Source organism: Cololabis saira, chromosome 18, assembly GCF_033807715.1.
Source record: "Cololabis saira isolate AMF1-May2022 chromosome 18, fColSai1.1, whole genome shotgun sequence".
Classification (NCBI taxonomy): Eukaryota; Metazoa; Chordata; class Actinopteri; order Beloniformes; family Belonidae; genus Cololabis; species Cololabis saira.
Genome location: NC_084604.1, coordinates 17,878,074 through 17,902,136, shown reverse-complemented (window position 1 = coordinate 17,902,136; position 24,063 = coordinate 17,878,074). Strand labels below are relative to the sequence as shown.

The 24,063-nt window shown below is 41.1% G+C and overlaps 1 protein-coding gene across 2 annotated transcripts in view; it reads right to left on the bottom strand.

Annotated features, from left to right (window-relative positions):
* The window catches only part of LOC133418396 (regulator of G-protein signaling 6-like), a 226,553-nt gene that overhangs the window by 127,500 nt on the left and 74,990 nt on the right, over positions 1-24,063 (bottom strand). Inside the window, exons 1-2 of one of the 2 annotated variants that reach the window (XM_061707045.1) lie at positions 17,699-17,771; positions 11,272-11,586 (exon numbers count right to left, since the gene is read on the bottom strand). In XM_061707045.1, the coding sequence (XP_061563029.1) occupies positions 11,272-11,478 (207 nt within the window). In that variant the 5' untranslated portion in view covers positions 11,479-11,586; positions 17,699-17,771. Of the gene's footprint in view, positions 1-11,271; positions 11,587-17,698; positions 17,772-24,063 lie in introns of those variants that run through there. The other variant, XM_061707044.1, reaches the window with a different exon arrangement.

Here is a 24,063-nt window from a genome sequence, read left to right as displayed (position 1 = left end):
GTGCTTCAAGGGTTATTGAGTTTAATAAGTGCCGTATAAGTCTTAGGACAGAAGCTTACAGAAGAAATGGATGGAGTGGAGGAGCTCAAAATCTGGCTGCCATGAACAGAACTATGAAGGTATAACTGACAGGGGAGCGATGATACTGCTTCTCTGTAGAACTGTAGTTTTTGGAAAATGTCAATAATCAGTGAGTCATCAATGCCAAAAAATAACATAGATACTTGTCTATTGCAGGAATACATTCACCAAAGGTACATTCAAAGGGAGAAGAAATAAAGAAGAACCAAGTGTTCAGTGATCATTTTGTAATTTTAACATTTGCAATTTAAACTTCTCATATTAGCTTCTCCTCATCCCCTGATTTGATTAGCCTCCCGTTCTCTTCCGGCTCTGTTGTGATTAACTCCCTTAAGATATGGGCAGGTGACTGCACTGTGATTACATTTGCTTAGTCATTCCCAAAAAATAAAGCAGCGTACAAACCTAGATCTTTTCTGCCACAGGCCACAGCACTTGACAGCAGTTCTTCTGCTTTTCTTCACATACCACTGCACCTTTGTTTTAGATCTTGGATTCTGTTTTCTTTTCATTATTCATTATCTATCTATCTATCTATCTATCTATCTATGAAAAATCAAAACAATTTATATATATATATATACATATATATATATATATATATATATATATATATATATATATATATATATATATATATATATATATATATATATATATATATATAAATTGTTTTGATTTTTCATAGATAGATAGATAGATACTGTAGATGTGTGTTTGTATCTTTCAAGTGTGTTTGTTTACCTTCATTCTTCTTCTCATTAATGCTGCTGCTGTAAGTCAGGGATCAATAAAGTACACCTGATTCTGATTCTAATTCTGATGATCTAAGCATCCACAAACAGCATTGAGATACACAGGAGAACAAACCTCATAAATATTAGGTTTACACATGATTATATATAATTACATTACATTTCATATGATGTGAAACATATGAATACATATGATTCTCTCATCAGTAGGTTCTGTGCTGGTTTTCATCATTCCCGGGGGATAGGACTGTTCATTCATGTTTCATAAGCCCAAATGATTTGGCAAGTTGCTGGTCTGGAGCGTTCAGGAGTGTGTTGACACAGCGCCAAGTGGGAAATACTGCGTCCTATTCTGAGAGGGTTGCTGCAAATCAGTCCGGACGGCATATTAAACCATTTACAAAATACTTGGAATTCAGCATTTTGCATTAAGAAAGATAATTCATAAGGGATTAAACATTAAACACAATTGACAATGGTGCAAGAGAAGATACCCCTCAAGGTCAACCGCAATATAAGTCCATTACAACACAATTAGCAGAAGATTTAACAAGTACAGTTGGCTTTAAGGGATTTCAGGAGACATTCTCTCCATCTGAAGAACATGGAAGTCAGTCACCATGCTTGGCAAAAACCCTTTCTGTAGAAACACCTCATATAATGAAAGGGTGATGACTTGATGTTGTTTTGCAGGTACAGGATCTGGGTACCTCTCATCACCTGAGTCGACCATGAGCTCCTCTGAATACTAAGTGTTCTAGAAAATAATGTGAAGCAATCTGTCACACAATCAAATACGATGGAAATTGGGTCATTCAGCTGGAAAATTAGCTGGAAAGTGGCTAACAAAGTTAAATACTGAGACGGGACCTTAAGGGACCCATGTACAAGCGAGTGCCGAAAAAACGCAATGAACTAAATCAATGTTGTTTGGATGAATGGGCCAAATTTGTTCAGTAAAAATCATACCGTAAACTACGACCTAAAGCTGTGGTGGCTAAAAGTCGATCTATAAGCAACTGAATCATGGGAGCAGTTAGTTTTTCCCACATTTTTATTTCTTGTACTTTTTGTTGTTGTTAATCTGAGGCTGTATTTGGCTTAATGCACATACACATACACACACACACACACACACACACACACACACACACACACACACACACACACACACACACACACACACACACACAGAATAAAAATAAGCAATACAAGCATCTGCGTGGTCTGTGCATATACATGTACGGATGTGGTATGGACAGTATATATTATTATATTATTATATCATGATGGTTCTCTCTATGGTTCTCTCTATGTTTCCATGTTAAGCACATTAAACTATGCTATATATATATATATATATATATATATATATATATACAAACTGCCTTTGTGTTGTTAGAAATATTAAACTGTCACATTGTCAGAGTTTGGTAAAAATTGCTTTTGATCTTTTATTTTTTAATGTTGTTATACAGTACTTCTGTGTCTCTAAAATCAAGCAGTGCACCAGTACTTTTGTTGCAAAGATAAATGGAACAACATATTTGCAGCAGGCAACAAAACAAGATACTAGCCTGAAAACCTGTTCAGCCATTTCCCTCTAAAAATGAATAACGTACGTGCTCAAAGTAACAATCCTGAGCCGCAGTATCTGCTTGGACACCAAGTTCATCAGAGAGATGTGGAGATTCATTGAGCGATGATTCATGTTCTTGCTCACCAGTGAACATCTTTGCTGTGTGAAATTGCCTAATTAATATGCACTGGATAGCAGCTACTAGACATGACTGGAATTTATGGTTCCTAGAGGGTTCAAACTAAGCATAAGATAAGTCATCACCTTGTGGAGCCTACATTCCCTATTAACAACAAGCTGTTTTTAAATGAAATCAAAGACCACCACTAAATCATTTTAATATGTTTTTAGAGCTGTGCAGATCATTTAGTAGGTAGAATTAAAGTGGGATGGCTCTTCATGAAAGTTTTGAGCCATTGAGCTGATTTTTTCCAGAGATCTCTTAGATATCAAATACTTGCAGCGTTTGTTCGGAACTTTTTGTAGAGATTTTCCACCAATTCTTCACATAAATTGTTTCAACCACTGACATACCATACAAAAATACAGCAGTTAAACTTTCTGGAGAATTCACTCCCCTGTGCATCACCCAGCAACATGCTGAAAGGCATTTCCAGCCAATTCCAACCCGAGACCAAACTGTGCAGCTATCCTCTATTTTTCTGTCGTTCATGAGTGAAACAGCTTTAATCTTCCCTGCACTTTGAGAAAAAGAAAAAAAAAAGTTAAAAGGGGTCATCTCCTGACCAAAACCACCATATGAGCTGAGTAGGTACAGTTTTTTGATTAATGGTGAAATAAATGCATGGCCAAGCGGAGAATCTAACTTCAACAGCTAAGAATGAAGGTTTCTATCCCAGCTACTGCTGAAAATCAATGACGTGTCTTTTATGCATCAAGACAACACCCTGCAACAGATGCAGAAACCGTTACAGCACCGCGTCTATCCGTTTGCTTTAATCTGGACAAGTGTTTCAGTGATACAAACTGTGTAAACCAGTTTTCAGCTACACTTAATGAATGTAATTACATTCTTTGAAAATGCTTATACACTCAAACACTATAAGGCAAACTGACATACACCAGATGTCTATTAGAACTCCTTTGAGCAGCAATTGGCCAAGTGGAAACCCTTGCCTAAACAAAATTATGCTTATCACTGCTTGACAGCGCACAGGTTTCAGGGAGGGCTAGGGGGGGGGCGGTAATCCGCTGGCCCGGGGCCCAATGGGGCCCCTGAGGCAGCAGGCCCCGCCCAAGAGATTTTTTTTTTTTTGTGGCACCACTTGGTTCATATTAGGTATAAAGCATTGTATAATATGTTGTGCTGAGATTTTAAAACTCACAGTTAACATTAAAACAAAAATTGCAAGTGAATCTCCAAATGTATTTTGGGTAAAATCGCTCGTCATCAACAGCCGTCCATCAACATCATACGTCATCATCGATCACTTGTCAACAGAGCACTGTAATCCTACAGCCTAACATGAGCAGGAGTTATAAACACAAAAGTGGAGTGATAACATGCAAAGAAAAAGAAAAAAGGGAGCAAGAAAAAGCCAAATTGCCCAAGCTAGACGCATATTTTGTTTGCCCTAATCCTCCTCCTGTGGGAGATGAACCTGGCGTTGTTAGCAGCGATTCATCCCAGGGCCCGCCAAAAGCTGCATCATGGTCAGGGAGCCAGGTTTACAGGTAGGCTACAGTTATAACAATCACAGACACACACTGTCAGCAAGAAAATGTGAGTTTGTGGTAAATTGTTGATAGTAGCCTGGCGCTAGAGAGGCTCCAGGCTGCAAAGGGCCCGGTCATCTGCCCGGCTCTGATATGTTCCGCTACTGCTGCTGTTGTGTCTCGTCAAAGGTGTTAATGTCAGTCATGTTCAAGTTTAGTGTTTCATGTTTCATGTCATGTCTGTGTTCATTTCATGCACTTCCTGTTTTATTTTGATACTCACCTTCTCCCTCTCGTTTCAGATCCTGACTTCCCCTCTTTGTGTGATTTTCCCTTCACTGTGATTATCAACCCCGCCCCTGATTGGCTCCACCTGTGTTCCCCTACCTCATGTATAAATAGTCTGTGTCTCCCCTTGTCTTGTCGCCAGTTTGTTGCCTCATGTCAAGTGTGGTCAAGTGTCGTCACGTCGCCAGATTTAGTTTGTACCTGAAGTTTGTGAAAAATTGATCCTCCCTGAGAGCGCTTTTTGTTCAACCCTTTTGATCCTGCTCTGCAGCGTTTTTGGTTCCTTTTTAAATAAATATTCTTTTGTTCCTGGAGTCGTGCATTTGAGTCCTCCTTGAGTCAAGTCCATTACAGCTGCTTGATATTGCAGTATATAAATGATACGTTGTCTTACAAGTTATTTATAACTTACATTTATTTTATTTAAATAAGTCTAAAAATCAGTCTAAATATCAGAAAGAAAATTGATGTATTCTCTGCAGTGATATTACTTTTTTTGGCAGTCATAATATATTTATGACATCTTTCAATAAATATCTCAGAAACACAGTACAAAAAGCTTCCTTACCAACCATGTTTTCACAGCTGAGTTCATAGCAGCAGGTTCTACGGGGTGGAGTCAGTAACATGATTTAACTCCACCACTCTGAATGCATCATATGAAGCTGGTGTTACAACTTTACACTACCCACTCTAGAGGTAAGCTAAAGGAAAGGCAGTGAAACTGCACAGAGATGAAGATCGGGAAACTGCGTCATTCTGCACTGATCAGGTTCTGTGACATCACACGACACCTAAAATCTGGACGGCTCCCTGGATGACAGATTTTCAAACCGAGGCAGCCACAGAAATAGCAACATAAAAGTGTCATGCCAGTATGTTTGAATTAGTAGCCAATTCATAGTGAAAAAGTAAATATATGCTCTCTAGCACAAATAGTTTTTTGTTGAGTTTTTTTTTTATTTTGTAAAATGTCGTCTTTAAGGAAGAAAATGTTCAAAAACTAACCACCTTAGAAAATCTGTTGACAACATATAAATTGGTCTGTTGTGACATAATTAAAAATAAAAGCAAAAATATATATATATATATATTTTGTTTTTCCTTTTCCTTATACGTGCATTTTCGCAAAGGATCCTGCTTCTTCCTGTTTATTGATCAATAGTAGAGGAGCTGGACCAAGACGGTCAGCCCTCCTCATTTGCATAATAAGGCAGAAATGCATCAAGTAAAGTAAAAAGAGGAGACAAGGGAATGTTAAAGCAAAGAATGCATGTTTGAGGAAAAGGAAAAACAAAATATATATTTATATATATATATATATATGTCAGTTTTGGTCCTTCACAGTTGAGCGGTTTAGATGTGTTAAACCCTGATGCAGAAATCCAGTGCATTAATGGAATCAGCCATCTGAGGCACAAAGATTTTTGAAGCAAAATCCAAACCTCGTCCAGGGATGATGACGAGGAGCCACACACAACGACAGCATACAAACCCCTGAGCTCTGATAGTGCAAGTTCAGCAGCCCTGAGGAATATTGGAAGAGGAAACTATCTAAACAACCTGATAAGTAAACAGGCCTGCAGTTCGGCTGCTATTGTTAAATTGGAAACCACAAAATTTAAAAAAAACAAAACTCCAATATACTGGAAGATAGGATGTACACAAAGTGCAGCATACACAAATGCCCCGCACCCCATTTTCTTTCCTTATCACGTACACACACATGCACACACAAACATACAAGCTCTAGCTGTGTTTATGAGCAGATGCTGGCTGACGGGTTTAAATTCATGCTGGTGAATATGTGAGTCAACACCCTTGACTGCTGTCAACAGCGCTGAATTGCCTCACTTTAATATCATCCGTGTGTATGGGTGTGTGTGTGTTGAATGTTGACAAGGGGAAATAAGATTTAGTAAGGGAATATAATATTCATACATCAGCATCTGCAGGCCATGTAGCTGCAGGACCCTCTCCCCTGTGCACAGCAGAGAATACAACTAAATACAACAGAATTAAATTAGAGTTTAACAGATTAGAGAGACACTACACTGAAGGGAGAAGAGAGTTAGAATAGAAAAGACGGATGGATATAAGAGGCCAGAATAACAATAAAACTAGAGCGCAAATCAGAGAGGGTTTCTTGCAGTTTTAAGCTTGATTTGCTGCCCTTTTTTCGTCCAGAATAACCTCTGCTTTCAATATCTAAAGTAATGGAAAGTGTACATGATAAAATCTAGACAGAGATGGTTTTTCTGTTTTCAGACAGTATTACTATGTGAATGCTCTGTGGTACCATAAGATGCCATGCCCCTGCAAAGATTGTCTTCCCTACTCTCAGAAACCGTTTGAATTTTCTCTCTAGCACAAACGGTAACTAAGTTAAGGTAATTTAAAAAGTGTTTGTGAAGCGAGCCCACCAGATAAAGAAAAAATGTATCCAACTGGACACTTCAGCTATGAAATCAGCACGTCGGCCACTTTTATTCACCTTCCACCTTAACGGCCATTGACCTCGCTCCGTGATCTAACATGCGTCGTGGCTCAGTCTTTCTTGTTCAAAAACAATTCCACTATCCAATATTTAATATCACAAAAAGTTGACTCATGGAATATCCAGCAGGGATGACATTTCGCAAACTTTATGTCCCTGAACTCCTCAGATCAACCCATTTTGTATCATCAGTGTTCGCATGGCTTATGCACCTGAAACAAGTCTGACTGAAACAATTGAACAAATACTCTTACCCACTTAGTCTTATGTATATCCAGTAAATAGCCCTGTGTCACCTCCTTTAGCTGGTGCTCCTTTGTTGTGGGATTTCTCATCATGACCGTCCCATTTGCTCATTGTTCTCCTTCCTATTTTCTCTCCCTCTGTACCTTTGTCTTAGGTAACCTCTGCTGGCAGTGTTTTGTCTTAAATAAAAGGACCTGATTACTCCTTGTCTCCTGCATTTGGGTACCAACTCCTCACCAGCCCTGACACAGGCGGGTAAAAAGAGGAGGACAGGGAAGAGCAGAGATGAGGTCATTCACTTTTCCAGCACCATCTGTGTTGCAGATAAACAGCTCCCAGTAGGAAGGAGGCTTCCCTTCTCATCCTAATTATGACTCAAATCAAGGACAGAAATTACATTTCACTGTTGAGGGGAACAATAAACAGGAACATTTTTCAAGAAAAAAACCGGGGGGGGGATAGTCTTGCTGCCACTGGGGTTATTATCAGTCACTGTGCGTCTGTCTGCGCTAACCGGGAGGAAAACTGATGAGCAGTTGGCACTCAGGAACAACTCAAAGACACATCAAAGATGCTTGTCCACACTTTGAAACGGAGATGGAAATCCCAAGAGGGATGAAGATCACCAGGGTCAGGAGCTCTGTGTCAAATTCTCACATCATGACTTTGTTTAACCCCGCCGCCACGAAGACGGGGCCTGACTCGGTTGAGTCAGAGTGTAAAACTATGAGTGTTGAGTAGTTTTATGCTCCAAAGCTTCTCAAACGGTGAGCTGGGAACATTCTTGCTTCTCCCTCCCAATTTGTGTCTGTGTATGATTGATGACTCACCCAGAAAGACCAATGGGAATGCAGTGCAGGGCATGCATATTCCATAACAAAGCAGCCTTTTGGGTTGTAGTAAACATTGTAAACCTATAGCTCAGTTTAGAAGGAGTGTTTTCTTACAGAGCAGCAGAGAAGACGTTGGAAAATGAAAAACACTCACTGGAGCTCGTCTTTCATCAGCTATACAATCAATGCAGTCATCCAACTATGGGTGGCATTAGCTGTGCGTAACATTATATTGGCTGGCTCGGTAGAGGTGTGGATCAAATCCCAATGTGTATTTAGTTGTTAAATTTGTTAATTTGTCATTTATTCTCTCGTTTATCAGTGCTGAAGCATCCAGGGGGATGTTTTCCAAAAGAATTGTGGTTTGAATGATCCTGAGCTTGTATTTGACACGATATAGACGCTAGCCGAGACCGGTTACAAATGATCTACAACATGGACATGGTAGCGTTCTGCTGGTTCTGTCCAGTTGGGGTAAATTGTTTACACATATACACATCCACAACATACTTATTTATGCAGAGGTTGTTTTTTTTTCCTTAAAGTGGGTCTGACCAATAATTTATTCATGTTCAAATGCTACATGAAAATAAATAATCTAATCACGATATGACTAAATATCCCTCCGTGGCCTTTGTGAACAGCAAAACTGCATTAAAACACATGCCATCTGCTTTTGACCTCAAGTAACCTTTACTGCGTGCAGCAGCCATGCGTTGAGTGGGACACTGAGATCGCTGAGCGTGTACAGCAGGATAACATCCATCTGCTACTCGCTCACACTCCACAACTTTACCCTTCACTTATCTCACACTCGGTTTAAAGTGTGCCCTCCTCTCTCTCTCTCTTCTTCACGATACATGCTGTTTTCTGTCCTCTTCCCTCTCTTTCTTTGGATCCCAGTTGGTAAAGACGTGGTCTCTCTTCTATCGAGACCCTCCCACCAGGCCCTCATCCACCACAGCTGACATTGACAGTGATAGTTGGTATTTTGTTATTCCTGCAACATTTCCAGCTTCTTTCAGCTGATTCAGATGTTAGAATAGTCAAGCACGAGTCCAACGTGGAGATACTTTGAACTTTTGATCACCTTGATCAATTTGAATGACTCAGTCTGTTAGAAAAAGCAATGGTTTAAGCCATTTTCCTCATGCATTTACCTTTTTCCCAAATAAAGTCACAGCAACATCCTCCCTAAAAGACTATTTACTAGTGCTTTTTTCTAAAAGAAAAATGGAAGAATTCTAAAATTAGGTAAATACAAACTTAGATAATCTATAAATTATGGTTTTTCAAAGCTGTGGTATTATTCATTTGACAAAACCTTGAAGAGACTGCTTTCTAAGTCATTTTCACAGGTTCACTTCAGTTTCTTTACGGACCAACAAAAATATTTTAATCAATTTAATGTCCAGACTTTGGCTCGGCCATTTCTTGATTCTTCTTTTTCAGCCATTCCTTTGTAGATTTGTTGTGTTTGTGATCAGTATCCTCTTAGATGACCACTGTCATCCAAGCCTTAGTGTTTGAACAGATGCTTCACATTTGACTCTTAATTACTTGACGCAGCTGCCGCCGTGCTTGACAGCTAGTGAAAGGTGCTCGTTGATCTGCTGTGTTTGGTTTTCTAAACATGGCTCTGTGCATTATGGTGAAAGAGCTCCACCTTGGTCACATCTTTCCAAAGAACATCGCCCCTGAAGTCTTGTAGCTTGTACAAATGCAACTTTGCAAATATTGGGTTTTTTTTAAGAGAATAGGGTTTTTGTGTTGGTATTCACTTTATCCAAACATATGATCCCAAGGACAGACTTTCGTTGAAGAACTCCTTTGAGAAATCTTTTTAAAGTAAACTCAGCTGCGTTCCCTCAGTGGAAAGCCAAAAGGCTAAACTAATGTATCATAAACTCCCTTTAAAACACACAAACTTTGGCTTTGGCTTTGGCAAAATAAAATGCAACACTGTAGCTCTCATTGCCAAAGAGATATGAACAGAAAAGCCTCTCCCTTTTGCTCTACTATTATACGGACACTTAAACCATGACAAGTGAACATAATTCGCTAATTCTTTCAGATGTTTCAGAAGTCAGGCTCAGCTGTAAAATAGCCTCTTACCCAATTATAACATAATAAAAAAGGGAATCAATATCCAGGTTCGAACATTCATGTCATTGTAACCATTTGAACACTAATTCACCATCACAAAAGAAGCTTGCCAAAGACCTGACCTTAAATAAGCAGAATCTAATCAGGTTTTGTTCTAATAAAGACAGTTAATGAGCCGGACCATCTGTTCACTGAGACCAGCACAAGCTCAGCTAATGTGATATATACAATTTCACCTGGATTCCTAGGTGAAAATTGATCACATCTGTCATAATTTGCATGTGTAAGTAGAATAGTTAAAGATACCGCTGGAAGCGGCTTCAGGAACGAATGAAAGTCACCACACGGGGTCTTTATGTGAGAGAAACAACCTTTGGAGGCTGGTGAGATGGACATCACAGAGGTTTGAGCTTTGCAGGTCCTTTTACAGGTATGCTGTCAAGTATGCCCTGCTACTTTGGTGTTTCCCTGCTCCAACACACCTGGCACAAAGTAATGAGTCAGTGAGACACCTGTGCAGAGGTAAACCAACACAGGTTTGCCTCTTCAAGAGAAATACGTCCATGAGAATGTGTTAACCCCTGCACTCCCAACCTGAAGAGGGAATTCTATCTTTTCCGTCAGATTTGGAGGTGTTCTCATCCCTGCTGTGACCACTTCAGTGATAACTGGAAATAATGGCTCAATGACATAAACAGGACCAAGTCATTTGCAAAAAAGCAGAGATTAAACCAATTCGAACCCCTTACACCCTTAAGTTGGCACCAAGAAATGATGTCTGTGAACGTAATGAACACAATCAGTGATGAAGGTCTGCCGTGATGGAAGCCACCTCTTGCACAATCTTCATAGGAACCGAATACATTCTCCAAGTCTATAAAGCATACTGTATGTGGACCATTTGTGCAGACTCCCACACCTCCTCTATGACTCCAACAGGCATTGTTATTGCTGAATCTGGGGTTTTCCTATGCTAAGACCTTATTAGGGAGTCTGAAAGGTGTGATTTCCCTGTAACTTGAACACAACCTCCTAAAATAGGGACACTCGCACCCCCGTCTGCCGGAGGCACTGCTCCTGACATAGTCCAACGAATAATTGGTTGCCAACACCAGCAGCAGTTTGCACAGTCTCACTTTCTGCAGCATCATGAGATCACATCTAACATAAGATCTACAGACATCAAAGCGATGCAGGAGTTGCTCTTACCTTTCTGTAAACAATCATGTTGGGGGTGTCATCTTCTGGGTCCACGCTGCTCATAGACCTCATGGACAACAGAGGTCGAGCTGCCTTTACGGCTTCCTTCGGTTCCTCCGTTTCTCCATCAGGCTCCGTTGTCTTCACAGGGCTTGGCAGACGCTCCTGTTCCTCCTCCTGTTGCTGCTGCTGCTGCTGCTGAGGTGCTTCAGCCATCGCCACAGTCTCCCTCTCAGTCCCTTGTATTAAGTTATCCCCTCTCCTTTATCAGCGACACACTTCCTCCTTAATGTCCTTGTGCGCTCTCTCCTCAGTATCTGGATGCTGTAGGAAGAGACAGAGAGATGAATTGAACCGTACAACTCATGCTGGGCACCCATCTCCCATCAGTCTTTTTTTCAATCTTCTGTCGGGGGCACAGGATGGATGAAACAGAGGGATCATCAATTCTCCTAGTTTTCTCTGGTATCTCTCTTATTCCACCAATGTATTATTTCCCCATTAAGTGACAATGAAGTCAAAATAAATGGTGTATCTGTTGAGGTATTTTTCTGGTAACCAACCTGTTGTTGTTTTTTTATCTTTCATATAAACTGTACAAGTTAAATTCAGATGAAGGTCCCCGCTGCATGTCACTTCTTCCTGATAGCATCCTTTTAAAGGACACAGTGAGACCAGCTTTTTTTCCTGAAGTTGACAGCATTTCAGTTATATCATCTTTTTAACAAAATAAGCCCTTTTTTTTAAAAGAAAACATTGGAGCTATTATCAATATAACCTGCTTGCCAAGTTTGATAGATAAAAAAAAGGATCCAAACTGGACTACAAAGCATAAATACTCATCCACGTGAGTGCAGAACAGCTACTCCACAGACACAGCTGGGCTCATACGGTCAGGACCCCACACACACCCCACAAACATCCCGTTTAGGGATGTCGTGTACGTCTTCCCTTCTACTCAGAAAGCCGTCATATTGTTGACAGCTAAGATGATATTTAATGAAATAATAAAGTTCAAAGTCAGGGAGGAGAAGGAAAGAAGAAATGAAGAGCAAGATGAGAGGTTTCAGTGTGAACACCTCACACATGTCTGTGCATCTGCTTGACTGGACTTCCTGCCATTCACATCCCTGTTATAGTGGCTATAACAGGAGGCTTAAAGAGACGTTCGATTCCAAACTCATGTCTTTATGCAAACTTTAGAGTGACCAAAGCCTCCGAGTTGATAGCACTTTTACCAAGGTTGCGTGTGTAATGTATTTGTGTGTCGGTGTAAATGTTGAGGCGAAGATCTTTACAAGATGAGCTTCTGATTCCGGTGTAAGACTCCAGGTAATAAACACAAGTAATATCCTCTAAAGTGGAAATCAGTCTGTGTGTGTGTCTGTGTGTGTATACCACTCAAACACTACGTTCTGCGTCAGCTGTCTCTTCAGATCAATACTGTCAACAGCCAGCTGTTTGTTAGTCTAGAGCTGTACATACACACACACACACACACACACACACACCAAGGCTGTGTGTTGGCAGCTTCTTGTGGAGAAAGGGAAAAAAAGTGGCAAATAATATCCTATTGCAAGTCAAAAAAAAGAACAAACCTATTTCTAATAACAACTTCCAACCAGCTGATTTTATTCCAGAAACGGCATCTGTGTTGACCGATGCTCCTCATGCTGTTCACATCAGCTAACAGAGTCCCGGATCTGTTTCCCTGTAATGCTCAGGTTCACACGCCTCCTTGCTCCTCCTGCTCCTGGGATCACATGTAGACTTTTAAATCGTGATCAATACCTCCAGATTAGCTCCGACTGGAGATTTTGCATATAAATGAAACGTTCAGGTTGAACACTCCGATCAGCCTGATTCACTCGGAGATTTAAAGATTCAGGGTGGCGTATCATCTGTATGGGTAGGGATTTAGTCGGCCTAATTACTTAGGAGAATTTCAGGCATCAGGTAGGGTCACCTTGAGAGCCAAATGAAACATACTGTAAGATGTTATACTTAGATCAAACAAATTAGAGGGATGTGGCGATACACAGAGCAACAAGAAGACCAAAAGTTTTTAAAAAAGGAAAAGCTGAATTATTACATGTTAATAATGAGTTTCACACAAAGGCACAGTTTTACCCTGTTTGTTTTCATGAGTCAAGGAAAAATGTCTTTTGAGTTCTGCATTTTTATAAATAATAAGAATATTGCAATAATGCAAATAATTGGTGCAAACCAGGATTGGCATAGAAATGAAACCCTCAGGGCTGAAAAGTGAAAGAAAATGCAGACAATAGAATGAAGCTGCCAAAAGATGTGTGCTTGTTTCGTTTTTGAATTACACAATATAGTCTATAGTTATTTACTCTTTGCTTGAAAAGTCAAGCAGTTTACCAATATGATGAAGAAGAGTGATTATAGTGATGCTTCATCACACAAAATGCCATGTTTCAAGGAACAAAGAGGCGAAAGAAACAAAGGAGCCTCATTACATTTTTATGCAAGTCTCAGATTGTTTCTCTAAATTAGCACAATAACAATCCAGCACTGAACAATTCTTTGTATGCCCATTTTCATCTCAACACATGCTGTGATGACAGCGTGTGGATGCAGAGCGTGACATCAGCCATCGCTACTACGCTCAGGGCAAGACTGGATGTCAGGCTGTTACACCGAACGCTCTAAATCACGTACACCATTGATTCAGTCAGCTTTGTGGATTTCTACAAGTTTTTCATCTATTTTTTTGTTATCTGCTATATAGAGAACAAATATGATTTAATGTGTCAAAGTTACTATTTATAAACAAAGATAAATCAACTGAAAAGTTTGATCCTCCCCACAGAAATAATTGGCACATTGGAAAGAGATCAGACTACTGGCAGAGTTTCATCTATTTGATTATTTTAGGACGTGCAAAATTAGTTAAATCAGCCTATGAATCATAAAACCACACTGACACACATGTCTGAGGAAATACATTTCACTCTAAATCCAGGATCAAAAATATGATGCTCTGCGAGTCTTTTAGGATCTGAAACAAGTTGTCATGTTTGAAAAGCAAGATCAGTTCTGTTTATCACAAACCATGAAGAGAAAACTGAATATTTTTCAAAGGGGAAATATGGGGGGAAAAAATATTTTCAGCACCTGCGAGGTGTCATCGGCCCCATCCACCACCCCACCCACACACAAACCCTGCCCCACTTCAACCTGCCCCATGGCCGTAAAGACTTTGTTAAATAGGGGATCGTTTTTTACTGCAGCTCTGTGGTCTTTTGACAAAGCATATATAAAGAAAAAAAAAGCTTTTGATTAAAGCAATCCAAAAGAGCCTTTGCACTTTTAAACTCAGAGGGATCACTGTGGGTGCAGAGATTAAGTTGCTTTCACAACACTGAGATTTACTCCTGTTTGGCCTCTTCCTCAGTCGTCCATTCATTTTCTCTTCCTCACTAATTCTGTCATTATTTTGGAGAGTCTTTCAATATTCTCTGCCATGATGTCGACTATAACTCCATTAGTGGACCATTATCGACCATGTTTGACAGTGACTTGAAGTGGTACACAGTTGCCACAACAAAGTCCAAAGTTACTTTCGAGTTTGCTTTTTTTTTAAATAATAGAAAGGATAGGAGACTGCAAGAGCGAGATGATGCACCCTAGAAATGATCAAATGTTCATTCATATGAAATCAAAACCAATGTTTCAACATGGAAACAGTCCTCATCATTGCTTTAAAGACCTCAGGATAAAAAGTCAACTTGTAAAAAAAAGGGCATAATATGTTTCCTTAAAATGCATAATTCTGTTTCGATGAACAGAGGCTTTAACGGGTATCTATTGCACGTTTGGCAAAGTACTTGGAGTAGATCAAGGTGTTCACAAGCAAAAACATCTCTGAACTATTTACTGTAGGTTTGATCACAAATGTGAATGCATGTTGGTCAAAACCTGAGAGGGTCACAAGCTTTGACGGCGATGACATCAGTGATTCCCGGGACAGATTTACCAAGCAGATCTATTAGTGTGAGGCCACAGTTCAGAAAAAGTGCAAATGGGAGTGGTCAGTTCCTGCAAGTGAATTACTAACCGGGCTAAAACACTGACACAACCGACTCAGTCCAGTATGAAAATAGCACCACACTGGTGCCACTTGTTTGTTGTACATACACATATTAACTCTGAAAAATACCCTTGAAGTCACTGATACAAGTAAAATACGCCTCCTGCGCCACCACAGCGCCTCCTTAAACCAAAGCTCCCACAGCCAGGTCAAGTGAAAATTGTCACTCATCATTTTTTATTTATTTATTTTGAGGAGGGTATCGAATAATGGTCCAGTCAAAATTTCAAATACCACCCTCTTCAATAGATCTTGTGCACTAAAACAGGAGAACTCATAAATAAAACATGGAAAAATGACAGTGTTCAACATTTACTACTCACTTGATCATGTTCACACAACCAGTTTACATTGTTTTTATGTGCCACAGTATATCTTATGCATATCAGAGATTATTTATGACCCATATTTTCTAAAATGTCGGTATGTTTTAAAGCAGCTCTCAAAGCCAGAGCAAGAAGTACATGATGAAAATATCTAGCTGCTGGAAATCATAAGGAGGTGAACACCATCTGGCAGCTCTCTTGGATAAAAACGCCATCAATAAAATCCTCTCTCTCTCTCTCTCTCTCTCTCTCTCTCTCTCTCTCTCTCTCTCTCTCTCTCTCTCTCTCTCTCTCTCTCTCTCTCTCTCTCCCATAATCACATGAGTTGTTGGTCTATTTACGCCTTAGTTGTTCAGTTTGTTCCACTTGTCAACTTTGACATTGCAAAGCTTTAGATTTGGAGCCTAATCAAACCCCCCACAACACGGAGGATGAGGTTACATCGTGGGCAGAACCTGTATTAGGAGGGTCAAACCAATAGCACGCTTCCATACCTCGGGCTTCAGGCCCCACACGGTGTATCTGGCTCCAAAAAAAAAAAATGCACTCACTCATGTGTTTTCACGTTTTCATCGTATGTTTTGTTTGTTTGTTTAATGGTAAACGTCATCTGGTGGTAGTGCTCTGAGCATTAGGCAAAAATAGTTTGCCATGTTTTCAACATGTTGTTGTTTATTTAGGAAAAATGAGACATAAATAAAAAAAAAGGGTTACACTAAGTACCTCCTTACTGTTTACATAGGGTGTGTTAACATAATGTCAAGACAGAAAGACATAAGTAATTGCCTTTGAGGAGTGATTGCTGCTTTATCTCAATCTGGAAAGGGTTTCAAAAACAATTTTCAGGTAATATGGGGGTCAGCTATCCACAGTGAGAAACATTATTCTGAAGTTCAGAACATTTAAGATAGTTGCTAATTATCCCAGGCGTTCATTTCCCAGCAAATTTACACTCCAATTTTCATATATATATATAAACTATAAAAAACACAAATGAACTGAACCAATGTTGTAAAGAATAACAAGGACCAAATGTCTTCCACAATCATGTACGAGACCCATAATGTCATACCGGAAAAGACTACTTCATGCTGCTGCTAAAGGTGGCTCTACAAGCTTTAGAAAAATGGGGGGACTTAGTAGGATAGGATAGGATTATTTCCTTGTTGGTTAATTTTTGTTAAATTAATAATGACATCATGGGGAAAAAATAAGTTATATAACAACCACTGTGATCAGGTTATTTTTGTATTACTTATACAAGCATAGAATTAAAGTAGGGGCAATTTACTTTCTGTATATGTCAGAACAACTTCACTGAGACCAACTTAGTGGGTGATGAAGTGCCGGTGGGGAGAAAATGTGAAACCTCCAGCAGACCTGATTCAGAACAAGGTTCTTGTTTAATTACGACCACAGAGAAAAGCGCTTTCATTTCAAAAGCTTCAACATCATTGCACTGAGAGTAACATATCACGAGTTTTCCAGCGTTTATGTTTGATGGATGGTCGTGGTACACAATGACCCTGGAGCCTGCCACAGATCTCCATCTCTACTCTCAGGACACTCCACAAACACACACTTGAACGCGCAGACGGCGGCATTCATTCTTCACACCACACCTCTCTCCATCTCTCCCACACATATTTCCAAATAAAACACCCACGCAGAAACAACACTACACTTCAAGAGTCACTTAACTGAGCAGCACAGGTGAGATCGATGACTCTCTCCGTGGCCCGTGCACGCACCACCGGACACAGAAATGAGCGTATCCTCCCCAAACATCCAACCTGCGCTCCAGCGCATCACGGACAACATCACCGCCACTGCTTTCTCAGGAGCCTTGAAGTGCGCGCCGCACAACAAGCTTCTTTTATTTTATCCTTACGTCTATATGAGACCTTGATTTTAAAAATGTATATATATTTTTGGAATATTTATTTATTTATTCCATTTGTGTGGTCCCATCTCCACCCCCTCCATCACTCACCTCGGCGCCCGCTTCTCGTCATCGCTCGCTCGGAGCTCCGGAGCCAAAAAGAGGCTTCAGCGCCGAAACAAGAGAGACGGAAAGAGAGGGAGAGGGAGGGAGGAGAAGCAGGTCTCTCTCACATCCGCGCGTAGAGATACTCCACTCAAGCATTTTCTCTTACATCCGTGTCCAAAAAAAAGTTGAGAAGCTTTGCAAGACTAAAACTAAAACTGATTTTCAAATCATCTTGAATACCACATGTAGTTATACGACGGAGTATTAGGGCCAAACTAAGACAAAAAAAGGGGAAATTACGAGAATAAACTTTTTTTTTATTTTTTATTTTTTGTCTTAGTTTGGCCCTAATACTCCGTGGTATAGTTAAACATCCATCCAAGAAAACAGAAGATATGAAACACCGAAAACAAGAAAATCAGACTGAGAAGACCAGTGTCTGTGCAAAGTGCTTTCTGTATATTTAGAAGTGAATCCACTCAACACTTAAATCATCTTCCCTGGGTGGCAGATCTGGATCACTGGAATGTGGCATTCAGTACGTGCACATGCAGCGATTCAAACTGGTTGGAGATCATTTGCACACATCGTACTGACTTTTAAACTGCATGTGAACACCTTAAGTCAGTCAAGTAATCTGATCAGACTGGATTCATCAACCCGCTTGCAGCACCTAGATAAGCCAGTCGCAACCGCCTTGTTAATGCCATGTCATGGATGTATTATATAACCATGTGTTATGCCATGTGTACGGAGACATGGATATTACAGTCTGCGCATGCTCGAGAATTTCCCCCGGGTGGGGTTTTCCCCCGGGGGAGGGGATTCACCAGGAAGTGAAAGGAGACGACGCAACGCTGCTCAGTAGTAGCTCCCTGGGGTGTCGTGTGACTGCTTCAGGGGTGTCGTCAAAATATTTCCTATTCTGACATTTCATATATAAATACTGTATTTTCGCGACCATACGGGCGCCGTGTGAAAAGGCATAGCCTCAGTCTTATGTGTCATATTTCTGTATTTAAAACACACACGGCGCACCGACCGAAACGGCACACACACAAGAACACACACACACACAAGCACAGGAGTGTGCGTATTTAAAAATACAGCGGGAGCAAAACTTTGTTTGATTGTAGGCTACTTTATTTCAGTTTTTACATTAATCAAACCCATTAAGTCTCATCCTCTGTTTCTGCATTAAAGAGCTCCGCTAAATCATCTGTGCCAGTCCGAATTCCTCGCTGTCAGAGTCACGTTCCGTGCCGTGCGGTGCCTCGGAAATGCACGCTTTTGCAAAAGCTCGCAAAATAATCCCAGCAGACACGTTAGCCCACGCATCTACAATCAATCTGCAAACTGTGGCATAAAAAAAAACAAAATACGCCGTACCCTACGCCGTAGGCTGCGTCTATTTAACGCGGACCTAATGCCGCGTTCCATTTATCCTCGGAAGTGGGGATTTCCCAGTCCCCAGTCGGAATTTTCAACTGGAACGCCCCTCAAAGTGGGGTTTCCCACTGGGAAAGTGGGAGAGTCTTCACCACCCCCGAGTTACCATTCCAAGATGGCTGCCATTCCCAGTTCCCACTTCCGATTTCCGAGGTAAATGGAACGCGGCATAAACTCCGGGGCCGGCAGACAGAAATCTCTAAATTTCGGAGCAAATTTCTTAACAGGCGTAGCTACAACTGTTATATTTCATCTATTAAACCAACATCTTCCTAAATGATTTATTTCAGCCGGCGTGATTCTCAACAGAGCAGCGTCCCAGAGAGAGTTTCTCTCCCGGGGCTGACGCAGCAGCTTGACCCGGCGGACACGTCTCTTCTCGGGCTGTGAGCTGAGGTTAATCCCCGGGGGCGGCGGCTCTTCTCATCTCCGAAAACATCGGGTCAAATTTCTTAACAGGCGTTATTTGGATAAACTGAGCCCCGGTTGCGGATCTTAAGGTTACCTTTATACCTGAAAAAATATTAAAACTTAATAAAGTGCCATATTAACAGCGCTACAGCTGAAATTAAAACAGCTTTTGGCTCTCTGCTTCCTGATCAGGTTAGGGATGAAAACGAGGGGGAGTAGGAGAAATGGGACAGGCACCTGGGCCAAGTGCCCTAGATCTCAAGTGCCCTAAAATCTCCCCCTTCTTTTTTAGGGGTTAGGGAAGAAAAGAAGTGCGAGTGGAGAAAAGAAGGGCGAGTGAAGGAGAATTGGGATTGGCCCTTAGAATGCACTCTTTCCTTTTCCTTCGTTGTTAAGCGGAGGTCAACCGGAAGTGGCTCTTTGTTGAAATGGTTACCATGGTTACCTCGGGTACAGCGCCACCTAGCGTCACGGAGTCAGCCATGCTCTGGTTACAGTGGTTTATTTCAATCTGATTCAGTCTGATCTCAGAACAGCATGTGTAATCAGACAAGTTGATCCAATCTTCTGCATGTCATTATCTGATCAGATCTCCAACCACCTTGAATCGCTGCATGTGCACGTACTGATTGACTTACTGAAATTGACAATAAATAAATAAACCTTCCCTGAAAAAGATGATGCAGCACAAGTTCCTCTGGTCTCATAAGGTAGAGGCAGTGGCGCCACCAGGGGGTGGCCAGGGGTGGCCACGGCCCCCCCTACAAATTTGCTGGCCACCCCACTGGCCACCCCACTTGCCTCAATAAAAAAACACTTGCCGGTCACATAGATTCTATCGTCAGTTGTGCGTTTCATCCCAAATCATTTGGGCCAAATGCATATCAGTAGGCGTTTCTTTAAGTATTTGTGAGCCTGTATACTATAACAGTATAATGAAATCCTGTAATGATGGCTTTTAGTTTTGGTGTCCACCCCAAGAATTTAAGTGGCCCCATCTGGCCACCCCTATGAAAAATCTTTGGAAGCGCCCCTGGGTAGAGGCTGCTGTTTTGAGTTATGCAACGTCCACATAAAATAACAGTGAACATACATATCTGAAGTATAAAATTGAACACAGTGGAAAATGTGCTGGATTTTCTCCAGCATAGAAATCAGTGCTGTAACGTCGCACCCCACCCTCCTCTCCCATATACGAGTTGTGTGATTGTGGCTCTGACAGAGTTAGATGTGTTGTGGAGTCTTATTGCAGGAGGTAGGAACAATTTCCTGTATCGTTAGAGCAGGGGGGTTGAATGAGTCTGTTGCTGAAGCTGCTCTTTAGCGTGTCCAGAGTGTTTTGGAGGGGGTGCCAGAATCCTCTCCTCCACCACCTCGCCCAGGGCGACAAGTTACGAGCCAACAACAGACTCTGCTTTTTCTATCAGTTTGTTCAGTCTGTTGGTGTCCTTTGCCTTGATGCACGCCCCCCAGGACACTGCTGGAAAGAAGATGATGCTCGCCACTACAGAAACAGCTGTAGCATCTTGTTGCAGACATGAAAGGACCTGAGCCTCATTAAGAATTAAAGCCGGCTCAGGCCCATCTTGTAGATGGCTTCGGTATTGGTGGACCAGTCCATTATTTTCTAGTGTTACACCCAGGTACTTACGTATGAGTCCACTAAATCATTATCCATCCCACTGATGCTGACAGGACAGGGCAGAGGCTTGTTCCTTCTGAAGTCCTCCACCATCTCCTTCGTCTTCGCCACGCTCAGCTGCAGGTGGCTCTCCCCAGACTACTTCACTTCCCGCCAGATAGTCACCGACCCAAGTGACGACGGGAGCGCTCACTTGCATGTCCTCCAGTTTGGCCTTCAGCGGGCTGGATGGTGTGAAAGGCGCTGGAGAAGTCGAAGAACATGATGCCGACTGAGGTGTTGGGTGTGTCCAGGGAGGAGTAAGCCTTTTGCAGCAGGTAAATGATCGCATCTTCAATCCCAACATGGGGCTGATATTCGAACTGCAGGGGGTCTTGTGATGGTCGCACCAGCGGTCCGAGGTGTACCAGGACCAGTCTCTCCATGACCTTCATGATGTGAGAGGTCAGTGCCACTGGCCTGTAATCCTCCAGCAGAACTTCCTTTCTTGAGATACTGCCATTCACCAGTCTTTGATGGTTTCGCAGTCAACTCTATAAAAGCAGATATCTAGTTCCACATGACGAAGCTCATTGGGATGTTAACACAATGACACAAGGGAAAGACATAAGCAGTGCTCACAGAGAAGCAGTCATTCATTTGTAAAGATATAGGGCATAAGCTACATTATGCTACTGCGGTAAAGCTGGGTTTTCATTTGCGGTTGTACACTAAAATGCTTCTTCCTCTTTTCTCCGTTGGTGCTAGACGCTTTCTTTAACAGTTGGACTGGGCTTTAAATGGTAAACATGTCCAAATGTACCTTACATTTATGACAGCGCTGGACCACACTGGAACTGTATGGGGAAAGCAAAAACAAAACCTACTTTTTCTGCAGTGTTGTTTTAAAGCCAGTCTACATAGCAATACCACCTCTGACCATATGGAGGCAGCATATCACAAGAAATGTCAAGTGTCAGCACAATAAAGTGGAAATCTGGTCTTATTTGTGCTGGACCGACCCTGCTCATTTGCACAATTCGTGCGTTACCATCAGCTGGGGTTCTGGGCAGTGTTGTTTTTGGCAGCCATTTTAGATTTAGTCTTATTCTTATTTTATTGGACGAAAATGCTTATTAGTTTTAGTCGCATTCTAGTCATTTCTATATGTGATAGTTTTAGTTGACGAAAACTCAAAGGTTTTCTTGTCCAGTTTTAGTCAGTTTTAGTTAAAAAAAGAAATTCAATTCAATTTTCAATTCAATTTTATTTATGTAGCATCTAATACAACAGAAGTTGTCTCAAGGATCTTTCCAGAGAACCAGAACATGACCCCCGAGCAATTATTACATAAACATAACAAACAGTGGCAGGTAAAAACTCCCCTAGTGGGAGAAAAACCTTAAGCCAAACAGTGGCAAGGAAAAACTCCCCTTTAGGAGGGAAGAAACCTTGAGCAGGACCAGGCTCATAAGGGGGGACCCTCCTGCCGAAGGCCAGACTGGGATGGTCGGGGGGGGCAGGCCAGGACTTCAGCAGCACAGCAGATCCACACAGGCAGGTGGAAGCAGCAGCGGGATGACCAGAGGGGGCGCAGGCCAGCACGCAGCGCCTGCAAAAAAAAGATAAAAAAGAAAGTATTTTCACCAATATTTACAATAATAAAGGTATATTCTATTTTAGCCTAAAGGTAGCAGACTCTACGTATGATAAAGCTGATAACTCGACCAGTTTAACATATCGCAACGTGCTGACAGAATATAAACACACAGAGAGGACCACACCGTCACTGAATGTAAACATGGCTAAACAAGCTGCTAACGTTACAAACAAAGCCAAGTGTGCTGTTCATTTAGACACATGGGGAACTGCAACACGTCTCAAATGCTATATTATCGTCTACGTTTCAGACAGTCACTCAAACATGGGTCACTATAATAACTTATTACACTTGCAGCCTGACCAAAACCCCGTCATGTATGACACACAGGCTACCAGTAACACACACATAAGCTACTAAATGATGGCAGCACAACTAAACTAACTTCAGCCTGGGTTAGCAGCGCAACCAAGCTAATTTAGGCTGAAGTCAGCAATTGATCATATGAAATTGATCACAAGCCGATTGTGGAGTAACATTGTATGTATATGATATGTTAACAGGACTTGGTGTAACTTACCTTCGAAAAAATATCAGCGTGGTGAGTAGGGTTGCCACCTTTCAGAAATAGAAATAAGGGACGCCCCGATTTCAGCAGCACAGGCGCCAAAAAAAAGCCCCAAAACTTCTAAACTGCATAAAAATCTGTTTATTTTATATGAAAAAAACAAAGTAGTAACTGAAATATCCTCCTATGCTGTGTATGTCCACATCAACCAAGATGTATAATATAGCCTACAGGTGAAGAATATGGTGTAAAAGTTAATTTATTTCAATAATTCAACTAGAATATGGTGTAAAAGTTAATTTATTTCAATAATTCAACTAGAATATGGTGTAAAAGTTCATTTATTTCAATAATTCAACTAGAACATGGTGTAAAAGTTAATTTATTTCAATAATTCAACTAGAACATGGTGTAAACGTTCATTTATTTCAATAATTCAACTAGAATATGGTGTTAAAGTTCATTTACACAATCAAAGATTTTGCTGGCCTTAATGTTTTCTGTGTTTTATTTTGTTCATTATTGTTAAATGTAGTATTGATGTGTGTGTGACAGACGTGTGTATGGGGGGTTAATGAAAATACGGGACAAATTGCGTCCCGTATTAGTTCAATACGGGACGCAACGTTTTTTTTCTCAAATAAAGGACAATTCCGTATTTTACGGGACGGGTGGCAACCCTAGTGGTGAGTCTTCAGGTGCCGCTTGAGATTGGTGGG